This window comes from Oncorhynchus nerka, linkage group LG24, assembly GCF_034236695.1.
Source record: "Oncorhynchus nerka isolate Pitt River linkage group LG24, Oner_Uvic_2.0, whole genome shotgun sequence".
NCBI lineage: Eukaryota > Metazoa > Chordata > Actinopteri > Salmoniformes > Salmonidae > Oncorhynchus > Oncorhynchus nerka.
Genome location: NC_088419.1, coordinates 60,365,560 through 60,385,048, shown reverse-complemented (window position 1 = coordinate 60,385,048; position 19,489 = coordinate 60,365,560). Strand labels below are relative to the sequence as shown.

The window sequence follows — 19,489 nt, the reverse complement described above, 5'->3', positions numbered from 1 at the left end:
AAAATACGAGATTGCGTGTGAGAACACCGTGTGTGTGCTCATCAAAGCAACACACACCCCAGAACCTGAGCAGGTCTGGCTGCGAGGGCCAGTGTTGTAAATATTTCAGCTCCTCACATTTAGTCTATGCAAATCCAAACACTGCCAAGAAGCCCGGGTAAAATATTCATGGCCAGTATCAAATGTGACCACCCATCCCAGAGTGTGCATGGCTACCTGCTGGGGGTCAATGGTCTTAGCCATGGAAGTCTGCCAGCTCTTCCTCCCTCCATCTCCTTCTCTCACCACCATTAGTGAAGTAATCTGCCATGTGTTGTATCAAAACCATACTGTGTCTCTCTCCTCACCTCACCCCACCCCACCCCCCCACACACACACTTACACACAGTAATGATATGCATGCAGAGATCATGATGACAACATCATTATGACCGGGGGCCATTTTCCTGCTGACAACTAGCCTCTGCTGTACAGTCTCCCTCTTCTCTCGACCGGCCAGGCGACACAGCCCCACACACATCACACCATTCCCTACCAACTGATTTATTGACGCTGTGGTAAACTCCCACCCCCCCTCCTCTTTCACACACTTCCTCCTCTCCCTTCTGCCTCTCACCCCACCCCCCTTCAACCCTCACCCTCTTCCCTTATTCTGCAGACAGGCAGTACAGACCCCCCCCTCCTCTGCCACCCCCACCCTTCAGCACTTGCCTCCATAAATCCATCATCACCCTCACCAGTGAAACACAATGATTTCTTGTTAGAGAATGCCAACTACTAAATGACATCTTCAGGAGAGAGGGAGCCAGGGAGATCGGAGAGAAGGGCACGGTGGTGGGTGAGGGAGAGAGCAAAAAAAACAAGAGACCATGAGCAAGTGAGCGCAAGAGAAAGAGCATAAATAGGGGAGTACAAAATGGGAGAGGGAAATGAAAAGAAGGGGGAGGGGAGAAGGAGGCGGGGAGGCTCTTGTGCCGTTGAGGAAATGAAAGCCAATGAGGCAGGATGCACAAGGAGGAGGACGGGGGAGTGAGAGGGAGAAAGAAAGAGACCGAGAGAAGGAAGGAGGAGGGCAGGGTGATTCGTGTGGCTTGTCAAAAGCAGAGCGATTGAGATGGCAAAACGAAGGGAGAGAGCAGACGCTCTGAAGGCAGTGACCTGATTTAAAGTGAAATTCAGCATGGACTGTATGTCTGCAGGAGAGAGGGAGGAAGAGGGAGAGGCGGGATGGGGTGTCAAGGAAAGACAGAGGCGCGGGGGGGTATATGATAGAAAGAAGGTGAGAAATGGAGAGGGGTTATATATAGACTAAGGGATATAAGGATAGAGAGACAGAGGAGGTGGTTATAGAGAAAGAGATAAAGGGATAGAGGGAGGGATAGAGGGAGGAGGAGGGTGAAGTCAGCAGTGGTAATAGACAGGATTTATGAGGGGAGAGAAGAGGATGTTCCGGCTGCTTTGGGAAGGAAGGGCACATCTCTCCTCTCGTCTCGTCTGTCTCGAAAAAGGAATTCGGTTTGCAAATCCTATTAATGCAACAGCAGCACAGTGCCATGGGTCCATCATAGGCAGGTTAGCGTGTTGTGCTGGAGGTCAGTTCACTAGATTCTCCCAGAAGCATAGCATACATACATTACTCATCTAGTCGCAGGTCGACTAGAGGGAGGTTAGACTCACCTGTTTGTGCATTTCAATATTAAGGCCGTAGGACATCTCGTAATACTGTAAAAGAGAGACGGAAATTGATGGTTGTACATTTGCATATATGCAGATCTACGATTAAAAAAACACCTTTTAATGCTGGATGAGTGGGCGAGTCGATTTGCTTGGTTTTATTAATTTATTTAATGACCTCAGCTCTGGGCTATGCCAACCTGGCATGTGAGCACAGAGATGGTGGTGGTGTCAATCACTCGGTTCAGAGCAAGGATGGAAAATCGTTGTCGGGCAGAGCTGAAGTCATTTTAAAAACTGACGTTGTAGTGTGACATTCTGACATGTCATTTTCAGCAGGGTTGGTTAAGGAGTAAAAAGTGAGGGGTTTGACAGCTAGGTAGAAGACATAAAGAAATGGCAGCGCTGAGAGCTTTTTGATGGAGCAGTGGACTCCGTCCCTCCATATTCTGCAGAAGTGTGTGTGTTCAATAAAAGGGCCCTTCCTGACGGCTGGCTGTTGTGTTATGCCAAGATTCAGAGCTGTTGCTAGGCGACTTGCAGACTCCAAAATTCTGAGCTAAAAAGAAGAGAGAAATGGGTGGGGATGTATGCCAAGCGCTGGGGCTGTGCCAGACTGCCACATAGTTCCTTTTGCCACAGTGGGCACTGGGCAACAAACAGTCAGCTGTGGTTAGGGCGCTCTCTGATCACAGCCTCGTGTGCACACCGCCAGGAATGTGGAGGATTACCCATATCAGAGCTGGAGACAACACACGCACACTTCAAAACATACACACAATGTAATATGTGCTGTGTGTGTGTGTGTGTGTGTGTGCTTGCATACGTCTGTGGTCCATGTGGTTTCCAGTGGGTGTGATGTGTAATCCTTTGCCAGATGCTGGCATGAGTGGTACAGTGTAGTCAACAGACAGACAGCTGTCTGTGTGTTACCAGAGAGAGAGTTGTCTTGTCTGTCTGGGAAAGCTACACAATGGATCTCAACTCTTCTCCTGCAGAAATTAACCATCAGCATGGTGTTCGTTAGAACACCCAAGGTTGTGGATGGGGAGTGTGTGCGTGTGTTCTTGCAGGTCTCACCATGACGTAGTGTCTCTGGATCTCAGTCTTCTCTGTGGCCAGTTTCTCACACTCCATCTTCAGGCTGTAGGAAAGATTTAGAAAAGGGCAGATACTCTATCATAATACTGTTCTATTTTTTGGGATTCATACAGTACATCTAAAAAGAAGCCCGACAGAGTCTGAAATATATTAACATTAACACAAACACAGGTCCAGATTTAGTAGGCAGTGCAGACACCTGCAGCTAGATTTGTCCCAGCAAAGATAGGATTGGGCTGGTGACAGGACATTATCACTTCAGAGCACACCAGGAATAGATGACTCACGCTTAGCGCTCGACAGAAAGCCAGAACAGACCAGGCAAGCCAGGACCACGGTGTCATAGAAGGGCAGGGTACGCGACGCGCCTCTCCCTCCGCTCTCCCCCTTCCAATCTCCCTCCCTCAGTCTTTCTATCAGTCCCCCCCTCCCTCCCTCTCTCCCTCCCTCCATTTGTCCCTCTGTCTGACCCTTCCTCCCTCCGTATGTCCCTGCCAAGTCACCCTGTGACCATGCCGCACTAAGGCAACCCAGGAATCCTGAGCCCAGCACGCACACAGCCCTCCTTTAAAAAGAAAAGATTCACCCATTTTGAATGTTATTGTTTTTGTGCATCTCTGCATGATGTTCCATCGATTCCCAGAGTCAATTCATGTTTATCAGAGCTATTGCCATTCAAGCAGGCAGAAATTCACTACACTGGAATTTAATAGGAGATTGTGAAAGCCATTGACCACATTTTTGCAATATTCCTACCTTGAGAAATGTGTAATTTAACTGAGGGTCCATCAACTTTCTCTTATTTGTCTGCCTTTTCAGTCCAGGCTGAATTGCATGGTGCCGTTGCTAATGTCAGACTTGATCTGCAGGTTGAACATGCTGAGATTGTAGACTCCTAAATTGATAGTGCAGTTTGTTTAGGCGATTATACAGCTAACTAGCTACTTCATATGCTGATATTGACTTAGGTATTATTGTGTGTAGCTACATTTGCTAGCTAGCAAGCAAGCAAGCCCATAGAGCATTGCACCGTGTTTTTTTTTTGACAACTTGAACTGTAATACATTTCCACAACGATTTTCACATGTTGCTACCAACCTTATTATAATGACAAAATTAAACATTTGTTTACAAAACATATTGGTCTCACATGAGTGTTATTTAACACCATACATTATATGAATTAGTGGTTTTGGGTGGATTATTCCTTTAAGGAACTAGCCAGTCAGCCAACAGCTCCCTCCCCTGTGTCCTTTAACCCCCCCCCCCATTCCGTTCTCCTCTCCACCTATCCCCTGGCTGTATTTCACCCCGGCGGGCACGCTGCTGACTTGTTTGCGTGCGGCAGATTTATGCGGGGGAGAGCAGCGAGGGCCTGGGAAATTAGAATATGATTAATACTGCAACATTACCAGGCTGCAACAGGTAATAACAGCACATCCGCTCCCCTTCAGAAGGCCCGCGCTGCCGCCCATAATTGACTCATTTATCACCGCCAGGGAGGGAGGGGGGAGGCGAAGGTGGTGGAGCTGGGGGGAGGAGACAGGCGGGGGAGGAGATGGGGGGAGGAGACAGGCGGGGGAGGAGATGGAGGGAGGATGGCAGAAAACTCGGGGGGGAGATTACATTTATTCCCCTGATAGATTTTATTACAGTGGAATTGCCGCTCTGCAGAAGTCCCCTAGAACAGGATTTCTGAGAAGTGACAATTCTATCTGTTCGCCTAGACATCTCAGAAGGGTGACTTTCCTCACGTGTGTGGTGCACGATACATACAAACACTAGGCTCGGGCGGTATACCGTATAATTTACAAAGTCACAGGATGTTTTTTCCTATACCGTCAATACTATTTCTTTGAAGTTTTTCTATAAATGTTCATATTTTTGCCACTTTTTAAGTGAATACCTGCAGTCAACTTGTGCAATACATTAGGATATGAAGCAGATCACGTTCTTCATTTCACCGGTTACATTATTTTACATTATGAAGCTTATGATAGTTCCCCAGAACAGGTGAGCCAGCCAAGTCTGTTAGTAAATAGCACAACAGCAGAAAGCAGAGCAGGTGAGTTCAAGCTCCCTCAAAACATGAGACATCTGTGTCATTGTGTTGTGTGACAAAACTGCACATTTTAGAGTGGCCTTTTATTTCAGCCCATGAAACATGGGACCAACACTTCACATGTTGCGTTTATATTTTCATCAGATGACAACAGAAGCGCAACACTATTTGGCTGGCAGCCACACAAAAAAGCAAGGTATTTTTTGCAAAAACGATGCATGGCCATCATATTGCTCATGTTTATCATAAAGAATGTAGCCAGCTACATTTCCTAATGTTTTGCTTAGTTAATATTGCATTTAACCAGAGAAAAGTAGGTTACACCGAGAAAAATGCTGGAGAAAAGTGGCTACACATCAGTCAGAGCCTGTCTGCTGATACAATTCCCATTCATGAATTCTCGTCCTCGTGCAGAAGTGCAACTGCAGCATAAAATTAGTCCGATGCTGAGTAGAAATGACAATAAGAAGCATTTTAGATAGATGTGTGTATTTATCCCCCAAAAATCTGCGTGAAACACACAGAATGTTGCATTAACACGACCCCTAAGTTTAATTCGCTAGTTATCTAAGTAAGTGGTTGAATTAAAATCAGGACACTGGGCATCAGATAGTGTTAGCTTTCTGCCGTGTTTGAGAAGTCAAAAACCTTTGGATGAGTTATCTGTACAGCTGTCACTGAGCTGGCAGGGAGAGAGAGACCGAGCGACAGGGGGAGAACGAGCGGGAGCACGGGCGAGCGAGCAAGAGCGCGCAAGTACGAGCAAGATAGGAAGAGAGAGAGAGAGAGCGAGAGATGGGAGCCTGCTATGCAGCAGCGTCCTCTGCTCTCTTCCTCTCCGTGACAGCAGATAAGATGATCGTCGGAATGCGCTACAAATCTGCAGCCTGCCACCACTCAGACAGGTCTGTCAGCAGAGCACCATTACCCCACGCACACACGATTACACAGAGGCATGCATGTTCACTGCACACACACTCCCTCCCTCACAAGCACACACACTGGTGTATTGCAGAATATATTGTATGGCTGGCTCCACAGGGTGTCAGAGCTATAGTAGCAGGTGACTAATGACGATGCTACATCTGCGCTACCTCTCCTTCTCACAACCCTCTACACACACTCCTGCATGGTGTTAATTAGGCCATGCAATGGCACGTGTCAAAACGTCTTGCAATGGAGAATGAAAATGAGCGTTTCTTATTGGACGAGTCCAGATAGTCTTTCCCCATTGCAGTCCACTTCTGAAAGTGGAAGGTTGTTTACTCTGGTAGAATGCAAAAGGTGCAGTGTGGTGCAGTTTCGAAATTGGGTAGTGCATAATCAGTTCCTCTCCTCGTGTCAGTCATTGCATACATTAGAGAGCTATTTATTGCTCAGAAACGTCCTAATCAACTAGCCCGTGTCAGTTAACGTGTTTTTAGCTCGTTTTTTAGCGCATTGATTTTGTTGTAACGTTTGAGTCACTAAAATATCACATGAACACACAAGACAACCGCAAAATGTGTAGAATTGCAGGACTTAAGAGAGGAGAGGAGGGGGAGGGAGGGGTGTTTCCCAATGCTGGAAGGGGGCCCTGAGTGAAAACGTTTGAGGACCCCTGTTCTAGAGCGTCACGTAATGACAGAAGAGAAGCTGGATGTAGGCCTATCTAATTATAGACACATTGACTAACAAATAGCCTACCAAATGTCGTAAATTATAAACAGAAATATCTAAAATGATGCTCCAACTTTTTATTTTCGCACGCCCTGTCAAAGTTGTTCCGCGATCTCTGCGCTCACACACAAATGACACACCTGCGAACTACTAGACTTTCATCATCTCCCAACGGTGTGTGCGAACACACCTGCGAACTACTAGACTTTCATCATCTCCCAACGGTGTGTGCGAACACGCACTAAAAAAGAGCTTATTCAGAAAGTTGGAAGAGGGGCATCGGGACAAAATGTCATTTACATAATATATACAAACTTTTCAATTTACATTTGCAATAGAATGTTAATGCCGAAAGAGGGTTCAGGTGACTATCTAGGCTTCACAGTTCTGATGTACCGTAAATAGCACAGCCAAGTATGCAAACTACTAACTAGCTAGCTTGTGAGAGCAATTTTTCATGCATCTACCATATTACTCTTGATTAATGCAACAAAACAATATTACACTCTTGAATAATGCAACAATTCACAAGCATGTACAGATATTTAAATGGTTTGTTTTCTTGCACTCTTGTCCATGCACTCATTCATTTAGCTGCAAGACAGTAACACAGCCAAAGTGGCACAGCTGCTAGCTAAGTAACGTTGGCTAACGACATTTGCTTCATCAATTAGCTAACTTTAGCATTGTAAAAATGAATATTTACCGCTCTCATTAATATAAAAAGTACAGGAACGTTATCATTCATATTATACAGCGCTAGGTAGCAAACTAAACAAAATATCTGCATCCTCCTCACATACTAACTTAGCTAAATTCTGTTTACACTGCCCTGCTTGGAGGGGGGCAATTGTCAGGCGTGTGGTGCATGACCTCTGCAGGTAGCGGTCGAGACGTGACAAGTTCTCAAGTTTACATTACAATAAAAGGTCTACCCAAGGGTGTTTTCCTCAGAATCTCTGGGAAATCTCTTGTAGTGAGAAGAGGCCCAAAGCTGCAATTTAGACACACAATAGCATAGTAACCCCAAACAGACCCCTCCCTGTTCTCTGTACTAACCTGGATGTCATAAGGTGAAAGCACCAATTTGTAAGTCGCTCTGGATAAGAGCGTCTGCTAAATGACTTAAATGTAATGTAAATGTCTAACCAGCATGTGTGAGTTTACAGTAAAGATTGTGTGTGTGTGTACTACACACACACGGCTAGTTTACTGTAAAGACTCAGTCCTGTTCTAACTACATGCCCACAGACCCACACCTGCATTAAAGCTAATTTAAGAACCAACCAGTAACCACCCCACCAAACACATGCTCAGTCACTAGGGTTGCAAAATTCCAGGAATTTCCAATAAAATCACTGGTTTCCCAGAAATCCTGGTTGTAGGAGTCTGGATTTCCTGTTTATTCCCTTCCGATTGTGTGAGTTTTAGGGAAAACCAGGGAATTTCTTAAAAGCACAGAAAGTTAACTGCTAAACTGCTTGCTGTGATGATACACATGGATTGGATGTTTACTAACACGTTAGTTCACTACCGGTATAATGTTAATATGGTGACAATGATGTAGGCGGTGTAACGGTCAGCAGTAAATGGTATGAAGGTTTTGCTTTTGACATGATTTTGCGCCTGGTCACAGACAACTGTGTCGTGAACTTAAGTCCACAAGCGAAGGGAAAAGGTGAGATGAGGAGCGCGCATAGATGCGAAAAGGAATTATACAACGAGCAAAGTGATGATGCTGTATGTGGCTGCTATGAAAGTGTACTGTGTGTGCGGGTGATCAGGGGTGTATTCATTCCGCCGATTGTTGCTAAACGTTTCTTAAACTGAAGCAAACTGAACGAAACAGGGGGGGGACCTACCGGAATATGTCCAATAGAAACTATTTGTAGCTGCAAAACAACTGTTTGGACAAAGTCACCCCAGGGCCCAGTTTACCAATGTTACGTTCATCATTAGGATCCTATGGTTCTAAGATGACCTTAGCCTTAAGATGCTGTGGGAAAATCAGATCAGCTAGATGCAGGCAAGAGTGTGCAAGGTGGTATTGAATGCATCACTGTCTGTCACCTCGATTACTCCAATTTGTCTCTCGACCTGTGCGCCTACATTACAAATGTTAATTTGTGGGCTAGGTTGTAGCAACTTCATGATGGGTAAATGGCAAATTCTCGTATCATTTAGTAGTCTAAACCTATCGATGTTACATTGAACTGGGTGAATGGAATATGAACGACAGTCATCCAATATGTTGTGATAGAAAAAAATGGTCCTCCCTAATCTTAAACCCAATGTTCCATCTGCTCAACACAGTTGGTTACACAAACACACTGCTGTTTTGAGCGCAGTCCTGGTATCAAACAGTGCAATACTTGCAGAGCAGTAGAGAGGAGCGTGTGCTCTTGAGTGTTCCCTGAGTGGCAGCATGTTAACATTCTGAAAGCCTCTCCTTCACTCTAGACCTCAATACAAAACAACAACACACTGACTAGGCTACATGTGGGCCAACGCTGCTGTTCATATGGGAACTGTTTCTGTGTCACACACTCCCCAGTCACGAAGACCAGAGTGTGTGTGTGTGTGTATAGAGAGAGAGACAAGAGCTTCATATTTCAGCAGCTTCTCACTGTTTTCCTTCAGTCTGCTGATTAGAGGTTGTTTAAAGAGCAGTTGCAGAACACACACAGTGCACACACACCCACCCACCCACACACAACTAACTTGGCAGGCACAAACAAGTATACTTCATGCAGTAATGTGACAGCTGTACAATAGGTGACCCACCCATCTAGCTGTTTAATTAATATATTCCTCTTCTATAAAAGGTCCACATATCTAGTATCACACACACACACAGAAAGAGATACACGCGCACACACACAATCACAAAGACAGAGACATGCAAACACACACACAGAATCACAAAGACAGAGAGAGACATGCAAACACACACACAGCTCATCCTTCCTAATCCCTTTACCTCAGTCTCTTTCCTGCCTCCTAATCCATTTTAGCAACAGCAATCAGGCTTCACCCACGATCAATAGGTCTAAAATACTAACCGAAGCCCTGCTATTTCTAGCCCAGATCTGTGTGTCAGGCTGCGTTTAGCTTGTCTGTCTCTGTGTGCGTGTGTGTCTGTGTGTGCACGCCATGTGTTTCACCCAGAGTAAGTCTGATTAGTCTGTCAGTAATAGGACTGTAATATAGAGGAGTGTGTTGATGAGATCCTCTGTGGGGAGAGACCTGCAGCTTGCTCGTGTCTGCTGAGGGAGGCTAAGCAGGTCACCCCTAACCCAATAGACTGGTGTCTTACCTAAACATGCTTTGCATAACAATTTGCATGTGGCTCGCTGCCATAGAACGCTATAGTAGAATCTAAAATCTGCCACAGAATGCAATATATTCGTTGGAAGATAATGGATTCAGTGTTAATCAAGCAAGCGTGGTTGTTGCCAAATAATATTTTGCGTTATTAATGCTTCAGATGTTTTATGACAGGTGCAGGGAGAGTGGCGCTATGAGAAACAGGGCGGCTGCCTGACCAGGCCAGTGTTCTGGCTCAGAGACGGTTGTTGGACTGTGGTGTGATACTGTGATTGGGCCGGCTGCTGAGTGCCAGCGGTGACGCTCGTAGTGCGATCCAGAGGTATGTCTGGAATCAGCCAGGCCCGTTTGAACGCTGGCCCGCTGTTTGTATGGCGAGCCTTTGAGCTGGAGGCTTGGTGGGGAGGAGTGGAGGGTGGGGGAAAGGGGGCAATACAATAGGAGTTAGCTGGGGGAGGGGTGGAATAGCCAATTCTGGCTGGTCGAATCAAAGTGGGGGACTGTGTGAAGGTATGCCAAGAGAACAGAGGGAGGTAGAGCAGAGCTGGCTGGGAGTCAGGCTGAGACGCAACAGCCAGCTAGAGTCCCACAGTCAAAGCTATTCAGGCCTTCTCTGGCTACATTCCTCAACATCAGAGCACACATCAAACACACAGATACAGAGACATACAGGAAGACACACACATCAAACACACACATTTTTGTATTGTTGTGAAGTCTCAATCTTCTGAAACTCCTTCCCCCAACAACAGAGCACCAGCCCCCCCCCCCTCCTAATGCCCAGCAAACTACGCCAAGAACTCTTGCAAAGCATTGAAACCCATAAACACGTAGAAAGACTCATGTTCCAGTTCATCTACAAACTAAAGGATGAAGAAAGCCTATGAGCCTCCATCCACTGTTGTGGTTCCTTCTGTTTCCTTTCCCTGGCCCCCTTTCTCCAATGTACTTTGCTGTCTCTCTCACATCTCCTTCTTCCCCCTTAGAAAAAGCTGATGTTGAGGTCTGTGGGTGTTCTAGAACAGATCTAGTATATAACCAACCCACTTTCGCTTCTTGTCATGGAAGCCTAATAAGATGGTAAGCGGTTCTCCAACCACTGGTGGCCCCTGTAAGCTAGCACACACACACAGAGAGAGAAAAGGCTGCAGTGTTTTTGGTTACTAGAGGAGGTTATGTACCTGTGGTACTGGGTCTGGAGGAACTGGAACTCCTCCTTGATGCGGTCCAGGGTCTCTGGGTATGTGAGCTTCAGGGCCTGGGGGGTTCCCGAAGCTGCAGCTGCCGACGCCGAGGACCCAGGGGGTGGCTGTAGAGGTGCCTGTGCAGAAAAAGAATAAGCACTATGAGCATATAATTGTAAAAAGTCTGAAAATCTCAGACAACACCCACTATATACTTAATATATTTTGCAGTGATTTGGCAATGTTCTTAGATTCTCAGAAATGGTATACGCATACCCATTTTATCACTGCATGTTTACATTCCAAGTTAGGTCAACATCCTTCATGTATGAATCAAATACCAGATGAGTGCCAAACAATAATTGTGTAGGGGGGGGGGGGGGGCTCCTATGAGAGATGTGATTGTATGGGGAACAGTGGGAGTGAGTTGGAGAGCCATGATGAGTGAGCTGAAGCTGAAGGACAGAGCTGAAAGACACAGAGGCGTGTGGTGGTATGTATCTGCACACAGAGAGGGGAGGGAAGATGAGGGAGAGACTGTACGGAAACCAGGGGAGTCAAGAACCATTGTGATGTGACAAGAAAGTGCAAGGGCCAGATGTGAGGGACACCAGGAGGGAGAGGGGAACAAGGGGCTCTTGACCAGATTAAGACACTTGTTTAATGTTTAAGTCTGGGTTGAAAGAAAGGAAGGAAAAGACAGTGGGAGAATAGGGGACACCCCATCAGAGCACATGGGTGGTACCCACAACAGCCTGGCCCTCCTCTCTGGTCCCGCTCTGCAGGACTTTGAGCAATTAGTTAGCAGGGCCTAAGGGGTAATGCTGCAGGACAGCCAGACAAAGGGATTGACCGCTGGGCTAGTGGCTCTCTTGTCTGTCTTTCTGGTTCTCTGTCAATGGAGGCCCACCCCACTGCCCTGATGCTAAAGTTACAGATGAGGACAGAGGAGAGGCAATGTGTGTGTGTGTGTTTGTGTGTATAGGAAATAATTGAGTGGGTTAGCTCCACTCGTGTGCCCTATGCAGAAGCATTAGACATTAGTCAAATGAAGTACAAGGCTTGTTCATTCTGCTGGATTCCCTGGTGGAGAAGGATAACTGGGGAAGGGAGAGGTCGAGAGAGAGGACATGCTGAATGTATTCAGCACTGGGTCCTGCATGTGAATGCAGTGTGGACCTGCACAGCACCACAAAAAGCATACAGGTATGCATGTTAGCATGAGACACTGAGTGTGTCCATGTCTACATAAACTTCACAGAACAGCGCAAACTGGCTCTAACCAGAATAGAAACAAGGGAGGCCCCGGTGCACAACTGAGCAAGAGGACAAGTACATTAGTGTCTATCTAGTTTGAGAAACAGATGCCTCAAGTCCTCAACTGGCAGCTTCATCAAATAGTACCCGCAAAACACCAGTCTCAATGTCAACAGTGAAGAGGCGACTCCGGGATGCTGGCCTTCTAGGCAGAGTTCCTCTGTCCAGTGTCTGTTCTTTTAACCATCTTAATCCTTTCTTTTTATTAGCCAGTCTGAGATATGGATTTTTCTTTGCAGCTAGAAGGCCAGCATCCCGGAGTCGCCTCTTCACTGTTGACGTTGAGACGGGTGTTTTGCGGGTACTATTTAATTAAGCTCCCTCCCAATCCTCTTTCTATTCTGGTTAGGGACAGTTTGCGCTGTTCTGTGAAGGGAGTAGTACACATGGTTGTATGAGATCTTCAGTTTCTCGCATGGAATAGCCATCATTTCTCAGAACAAGAATAGACTGACAAGTTTCAGAAGAAAGTTTTGTTTCTGGCCATTTTGAGCTCCAGATACTCAACTAGTCTAAAGAAGGCCAGTTTAATTGCTTCTTTAAATCAGGACAACAGTTTTCAGATGTGCTAACATAATTGCAAAAGGGTTTTCAAATGATCAATTGGCCTTTTAAAATTATAAACTTGGATTAGCTAACACAATGTACCATTTGAAAACAGGAGTGATGGTTGCTGATAAGATAATGGGCCTCTGTACACATATGTAGATATTACATTAAACAAATGTTTCCAGCTACAATAGTCATTTACAACATTAAAAATGTCTACACTGCATTTCTGATCAATTTGATGTTATTTTAAATGGACAAAAAAAGTGCTTTTCTTTAAAAAAAACAAGGACATTTCTAAGTGACCCAAAACTTTTAAACGGTAGTGTACATGTACATCTTCCAAATATTGAGTTGCACCCCCATTTGCCCTCGTCAGGGCATGGAGTCTACAAGGTGTCGAAAGGATGCTGGCCCATGTTAACTCCAATGCTTCCCACAGTTGTGTCAAGTTGACTGGATGTCCTTTGGGTGGTGGACTATTCTTGATACACACGGGAAACTGTTGAGTGTGAACAACCCAGCAGCGCTGCAGTTCTTGACACTCAAAATCGATGCGCCTGGCACCTACTACAATTCCTTATATAAAAGGCACAAATCTTTTGTCTTGCCCATTTACCCTCGGATTGCCCCACATAACAATCCATGTCTCAATTGTCTCGATGCTTAAAAATCCTTATTTAACCTGTCTCCTCCCCTTCATCTACACTGATTGAAGTGGATTTAACAAGTTACATCTAAAAGGGAGCATAGCTTTCACCTGGTCAGTCTGTCATGGAATAGGTGTTCCTAATGTTTTGTACACTCAGTGTACATGCACACAGTGGAGTCCGAAATTGACACCTTTGATAAAGACACAAAAAAACGAAGGGGAAATTATATTTTATGCTATTACAAATTGCTCAGAGAAAGATTTCTTATTTACTAAACATTTGTTTTCTCAAAAGGTAGGGGTCAAAAACATTGACACCTCTGTTTTCAATACCTCACCTTGTGAGGATAACAGCACTGAGCTTTTTTCTAAAATGTTTCATGAGATTGGATAACATTCCTCCATACAGAATCTTTCCAGATTCTTGACATCCTTCGTCAGCGCTTATGGATGGCCCCCCTTCAATTTAAACCACAGATTTTCAGTGGGGTTCAAGTGTGTACTTGGGGTTATTGTCTTGATGGAAGATCTACTCGTTGCCACTTGGCTAAAACATCCTGGTACTGGGCAAAGTTCATGCCATTGACCTTAACAAGGGCCCCAGAACCAGTGGATGCAAAATAGCCCCATAACATCAAAGATCCCCTATAATATTTTACAGTAGGTATTGGTTTATTTCCTGCATATGCACCTTTTTTCGACACAAAACTCACCACCGATGTGCATGGCCAAAGTGCTCCATTTTAATGTCACCCAACAAATGTAAACACCTGGAGTTAGCTAAAGGTCATTGGCACTTGGATTGGTACCGGTGCTATGGTCAGATTAAATGATAATAGGGCTCTTTGGCCACGCATACTAGTGGTGGGTTTAATAGGCCAATATTCTACATAATTACCACATTTCAAATGTTACACTAACTACAATGACCATAATCCATACTAGTCTGGTCTTGGTCTGTGTGGAACAGACACTGAGACCTCATTGACCGAGATAGAACGTGTGAGTTGCATTGCGGGGCTCTTTCTACCTGAAAGTACATGAGTGGTTGATAGTTGGTCTTCAGCAGTAATACAATTCTGCCTTATTTACTTTGAAGAACTACTAAAATTGTGATTTTTCCAGACAGCAGCTCTATAGTGATGAGATGACTTGGAATTAAATAAGTCCTCAAATAAAACAAAATATACACAACAAATATTTTATTAAAGTGATGTGAATAAATGATGATTAATAAGAAAGAAGTAATGGACAGTCACTACCATGATGGGACTTTTATTCATTGTGTTATTCTGTGTTGTTACAGCATTCAACCCACATAATGCATTAGTGCATTTAATGTCAGAAAAAAGAACAAACCGAAAACTGATAAAACTTTAAAAAGCACTAATCGCTCAGCATTACAGAAGGCTGAAACTTTGCCACAAGTGGATCTCCAGCATGTTAAAAACTCAAAGCACACATCAAAATGCACAATTAATTAATTGACCACAAAAATCAACTTTCAGTCTCCGGACTTGAACCCCATTGAAAACCTGTGGTTTGAATTGAAGAGGGCCGCTCATAAGCACAGACAGAAGGAAATCAAGGATCTAGAATGTATAGAGGAATGGTCTAAGATCTCTCCAATGTTCTCCAATGTCATAAAACATTTTAGAAAAAGGCTCATTGCCATTATCAAATAAAACAAGTGTAGACCTTACCGTGAAATGCTTACTTACAAGTCCTTAACCAACAGTGCAGTTCAAGAAGAGTTAAGAAAATGTTTACCAAATAACATTTAAAAAAGAAAAAAAAGAATATAAAGTAACAATAACGAGGCTATATACAGGGGGTACCGGTACGGATTCATTGTGCGGGGTACAGGTTAGAGGTCATTTGTACATGTAGGTAGGGGTGAAGTGACTAGGCATAGATAATAAACAGCGAGTAGCAGCAGTGTACAAAACAAATGGGGGGGGGGTCAATGTAATAGTCTGGTGGCCATTTGATTATCCTCACAAGGTGAGGTTTTGCAAGGTATTGAAAACAGGTCTTAACATTTTTTGACCTGTACCTTTGAGAACAAAAATACATTACTTGTCATACAATTGCTCAGAGAGATTTTTTTTTAGTATAAATCATTTCCCCATTTTCTGTGCATACAATAAAGCTCAGTATTTGAATGTATTATTTGAGTCATTTTTGCTCATCTTTAACAATTGTGTCAATCATTTCTGACCCCACTGTATAAGCGTACATGTAGATGCGTGCGAGAGTGACAGAGAGAGGCCAGGTCTGTGAGGGTATGTGGGGGAGGGGGAGAGGAGCAGTGCTAAGTCTGGTGGGGAGAACAACAGAGCGGGTCCACTGAGGTTCAGGAGAGGGGTTGCTCATTGTTCAGCCTCTAACGAGCTCCTCTCCCCTGCCTGCCTGCAATCCAACTCAATCTGCTGGCCAGATACTCCCTTTCAGAGCACAGGCAGGGGCACACACATGGGCACACAACACAGGCACACACGCAGTCTCTCCTTCACTTTCGCACACCCCCCCCAATTACTCTTCACAGGCCAGAGAAAGGAGCCTCAGGAACAAGAGCACCAAGGCCATTTTGTGGAGGGAGGGAGGAGAATTACTGCCCTTCTCTCTCTCTCCATTTTCCACTCTCCCTTTTTTTTTTGCTTTTCACCTCAGTGTGTACGTGCTCCAAAGAACAGGTGCAGAGAGCCTCCCTCAGACAGAAATGGAGAGTGTGGGATCGAGGCTGACCCAGCAGTGGAGCGTAGTTACGCTCAGCGATGGGGGAAATGTATTAAGACAGGAAACTTCTGCCTTGGCTTCTGCTAACATCGGCCATTCTGGCTCCTAAGCACAGGGCTTGTTATGATTCAGGCCAACGTCAGAGTAGATACATGCAGGCACGCAATCAGACCCCTGTGGCCCCTCATGGAAACAACAACATGAAAGAGTGGAGCGCTGCGGAGCAGAGCTGGCCCTTCATTATCAGTCAGTCAGATGACTCTGACCCCTCTACCTCGCTGGTCAGCTGCTCTGATTTAGTGTGTGATGTCAGAGGTCACACTGTAGACCTGGCCACCATGGGATTACTCAATCACCAACCCAGCCAGGCAGGCAGGCAAACAGATAGAGACAGTGATCTCTTCAACTCGACATTTATTCTCCAGTACAATACAATCCCTCTGATTACTCCAACTGATTCTGTTTGGCCTTATAGGAAGGCAGGGAATGTGCCGAGCTCAAAAACAGCCATGTGCTTTCCATCCTGCCAGGAAGACCAGTACAGTTCAGGTCCAGAGGCTAAAGGGCAGCATCCCTGTAAAGAAGCCATAGGTAGAGCCAGGCTGCCATCTGATCAGCCACCTCCTTCCCCTGAGTCCCCTAGTAATCTGCCCTGGTCGAGCTCAGCAATTGTATGGGCAGAATTTGCTAAATGTTATTTTGTTCAGTAGTGTCTTGTAAACCCATGTGGGCTGGGCAACGGTAGGTGTATGATACTTAAATAAATTATATCAATCAATAAATGTAGTAATTAAATTAGGCCCAGGCTGGGAAAGGTAGAGTGGTGGGAAAGAGGAGTGAAGAGGTGGAATGGAAGAGAGGGGAGGTGGAGGCATCTCGGGACCGTAATGGCTCTAAATCAGGCCTAAATAGTCTACAATGGGCCTTTAAATAGGCAGGAGGAAGCCCAACAGGGCCATCCGGGTTGACATGATTCCCAGCCAGGAAGGACTGCGCTGGACTGGAGCTAGGCTGGCAGGGCAGCAAACTCAGCCTGCTGCAAACTACCAATGCTTCATATAGAGAGTCTGGCTGCTATTAAAAAGGCCTACGTGCTAATACGCACGCACGCACGCACACGTACACAGATAGTGAGGAACACATGCACAGAGAAAAAACACCATGCAGGCACACACATGCGCAGAGATACACAAAGGACACACACACACTCTCGCTATGGAACTAAGTGTGGCATTCCATGCATGCAGGGTTGACTACTCAAACTCGCCCACAAGGCCTGAAAACTAGCCCCCCAAAAATGTTTTCGCAGCAAGAGAGGAGTTGCCACAGTTAGCCAATAAACCCTTTTTCTGTAACGTTATCGACCGGATTAAGAAGGAACCTCGATTTAACTTTAACGACCTAAGATGCAAAATTCGGTTTTTCATCAAAATAATTATTGCGAGCTAAATGTGACAAATAAATTCATTTGATTGCCACAAAAGAAAATAATTTGCCCTTATTAAACTTTAAAAAACAAACGTTAGACTATTTTCTGGCAACTGTGCCTTTATTATGTTCCAGAGTTACGACTAGAACCTGTTATAAATGGCCAGTTTGGGAGATCGACATGTCATTTCAATAGGCATAGGCTAGGCCTACTGACTAAACACTGGGTTTATGATTGTAATTCAACTTTTCCATGGTTTGGTATGCTAGATGCAGGTAGCCTATAGCCCCTTAGGCCTACATCTCACTTCAGATAACCTACACACAGTAGCCTAGGCAAGATGTAAGATGAACGATTCAGCAGCTTGCTTAGTTCTAATTGACATTCGACATGAATAGCGATGCGATTTTCACGATAAGCAGTGCTTCTGTTGCCCAATAGCCTGCTGGAATAGGCTACTGAGGATGGGGTCATAATTTCAATCACTGAATCAAATATGAATATGAACTGAATAGGCCTATGCTTGTCAACAACAGCCAGTGGTTCTTTTTACCTGTAGCCTAATCTGACTGACTGTTACGGTCAACCTAATGCATTCTAACAGCTTATCTGCAATACGATAGAACTGTGATCATGATCACAATCGACAACTTCCAGTATCATTAACTAAACATACCCATTAATAATTGCACAATAACAAGGCTACAACAACAACAAACTGAGGTTACAGGCTATTTATTAAATCCATTCGCAAGCTCCAGGCAACACAGGTGGCACACATTGATTTGCAATGACTCCAAATTTTAGAACAGAATTTTAGCGGCCTTTTAAGCATTCTAGTAAAGTTAAATAGTTAACACACACGGACGCAGCGATCTAAGGCACTGCATCTAAGTGCAAGAGGCGTCACTACAGTCCCTGGTTCGAATCCAGGCTGTATCACATCCGGCTGTGATTGGGAGTCCCATTGGGCGGTGCACAATTGGCCCAGCGTCGTCCAGGTTTGGCAAGGGCAGGCCGTCATTGTAAATAAGAATTTGTTCTTAACCGACTTGCCTAGTTAAATAAAAGGTTACACACACATCACACTGACCAAAACTTTACTTTGCTGGCATTTACGTATGTCCCCATTACCAGTAAAACATAATCAAAACCTATTTCTTTCACTTACTTGCTGTGCTTTTTCATTGTTCATTTTTTTCAGTCGTTTCATTCTCAACCAGAATTTCTATGGAATGCCGTTTGAGTCTTTGCGTGTCAAAAAACAACTATTTACCATTATTTGACATGTCAAATAATCTTGTTGACCAATCAGGACCTGATTATGACTGCACATCACATAATAATTTAACGCGTTCATACATTTTTTGCGTAGTTATTACACATGAATTACTCTCACTCGTATTTCATGTGTCACAACGATTCGTCGATACGTATGCTATGATGCTGGTAAACTTGTCTCGCACATCTACAGTGCTGGTCATAAAAAAAAGCTAGCTAGCTCATGGATGCAAACAATGTTCTTCCCCAAAAACATAGCAAAACGACAATGTTTCAGTAGCTATATATATAGCTAGGTGTCATCACCTAAATTTACCCTAATTTATAAGACAGTTCTTATTTGATTAATGGTCAGACCCAACTATAGCCTTCAAAATAAAAGTATGGCATAATTTTACTATTTGTATTCATTTGCATCACTGTCAATTACACTTATTTTGAAGGTAAACCGCAAATTTCACTATTGTTCCTAATCCTTATTGTGGCTAGCATCACAACACATAACCCTGTCCTGT

The 19,489-nt window shown here is 44.6% G+C and overlaps 1 protein-coding gene across 1 annotated transcript in view; it reads right to left on the bottom strand.

Annotated features, from left to right (window-relative positions):
* The window catches only part of LOC115108337 (transducin-like enhancer protein 1), a 52,510-nt gene that overhangs the window by 21,796 nt on the left and 11,225 nt on the right, over window positions 1-19,489 (bottom strand). The window contains 3 exon segments of the mRNA XM_065009018.1: window positions 1,678-1,722; window positions 2,755-2,818; window positions 11,005-11,144. Of these exon segments, the coding sequence (XP_064865090.1) occupies window positions 1,678-1,722; window positions 2,755-2,818; window positions 11,005-11,144 (249 nt within the window).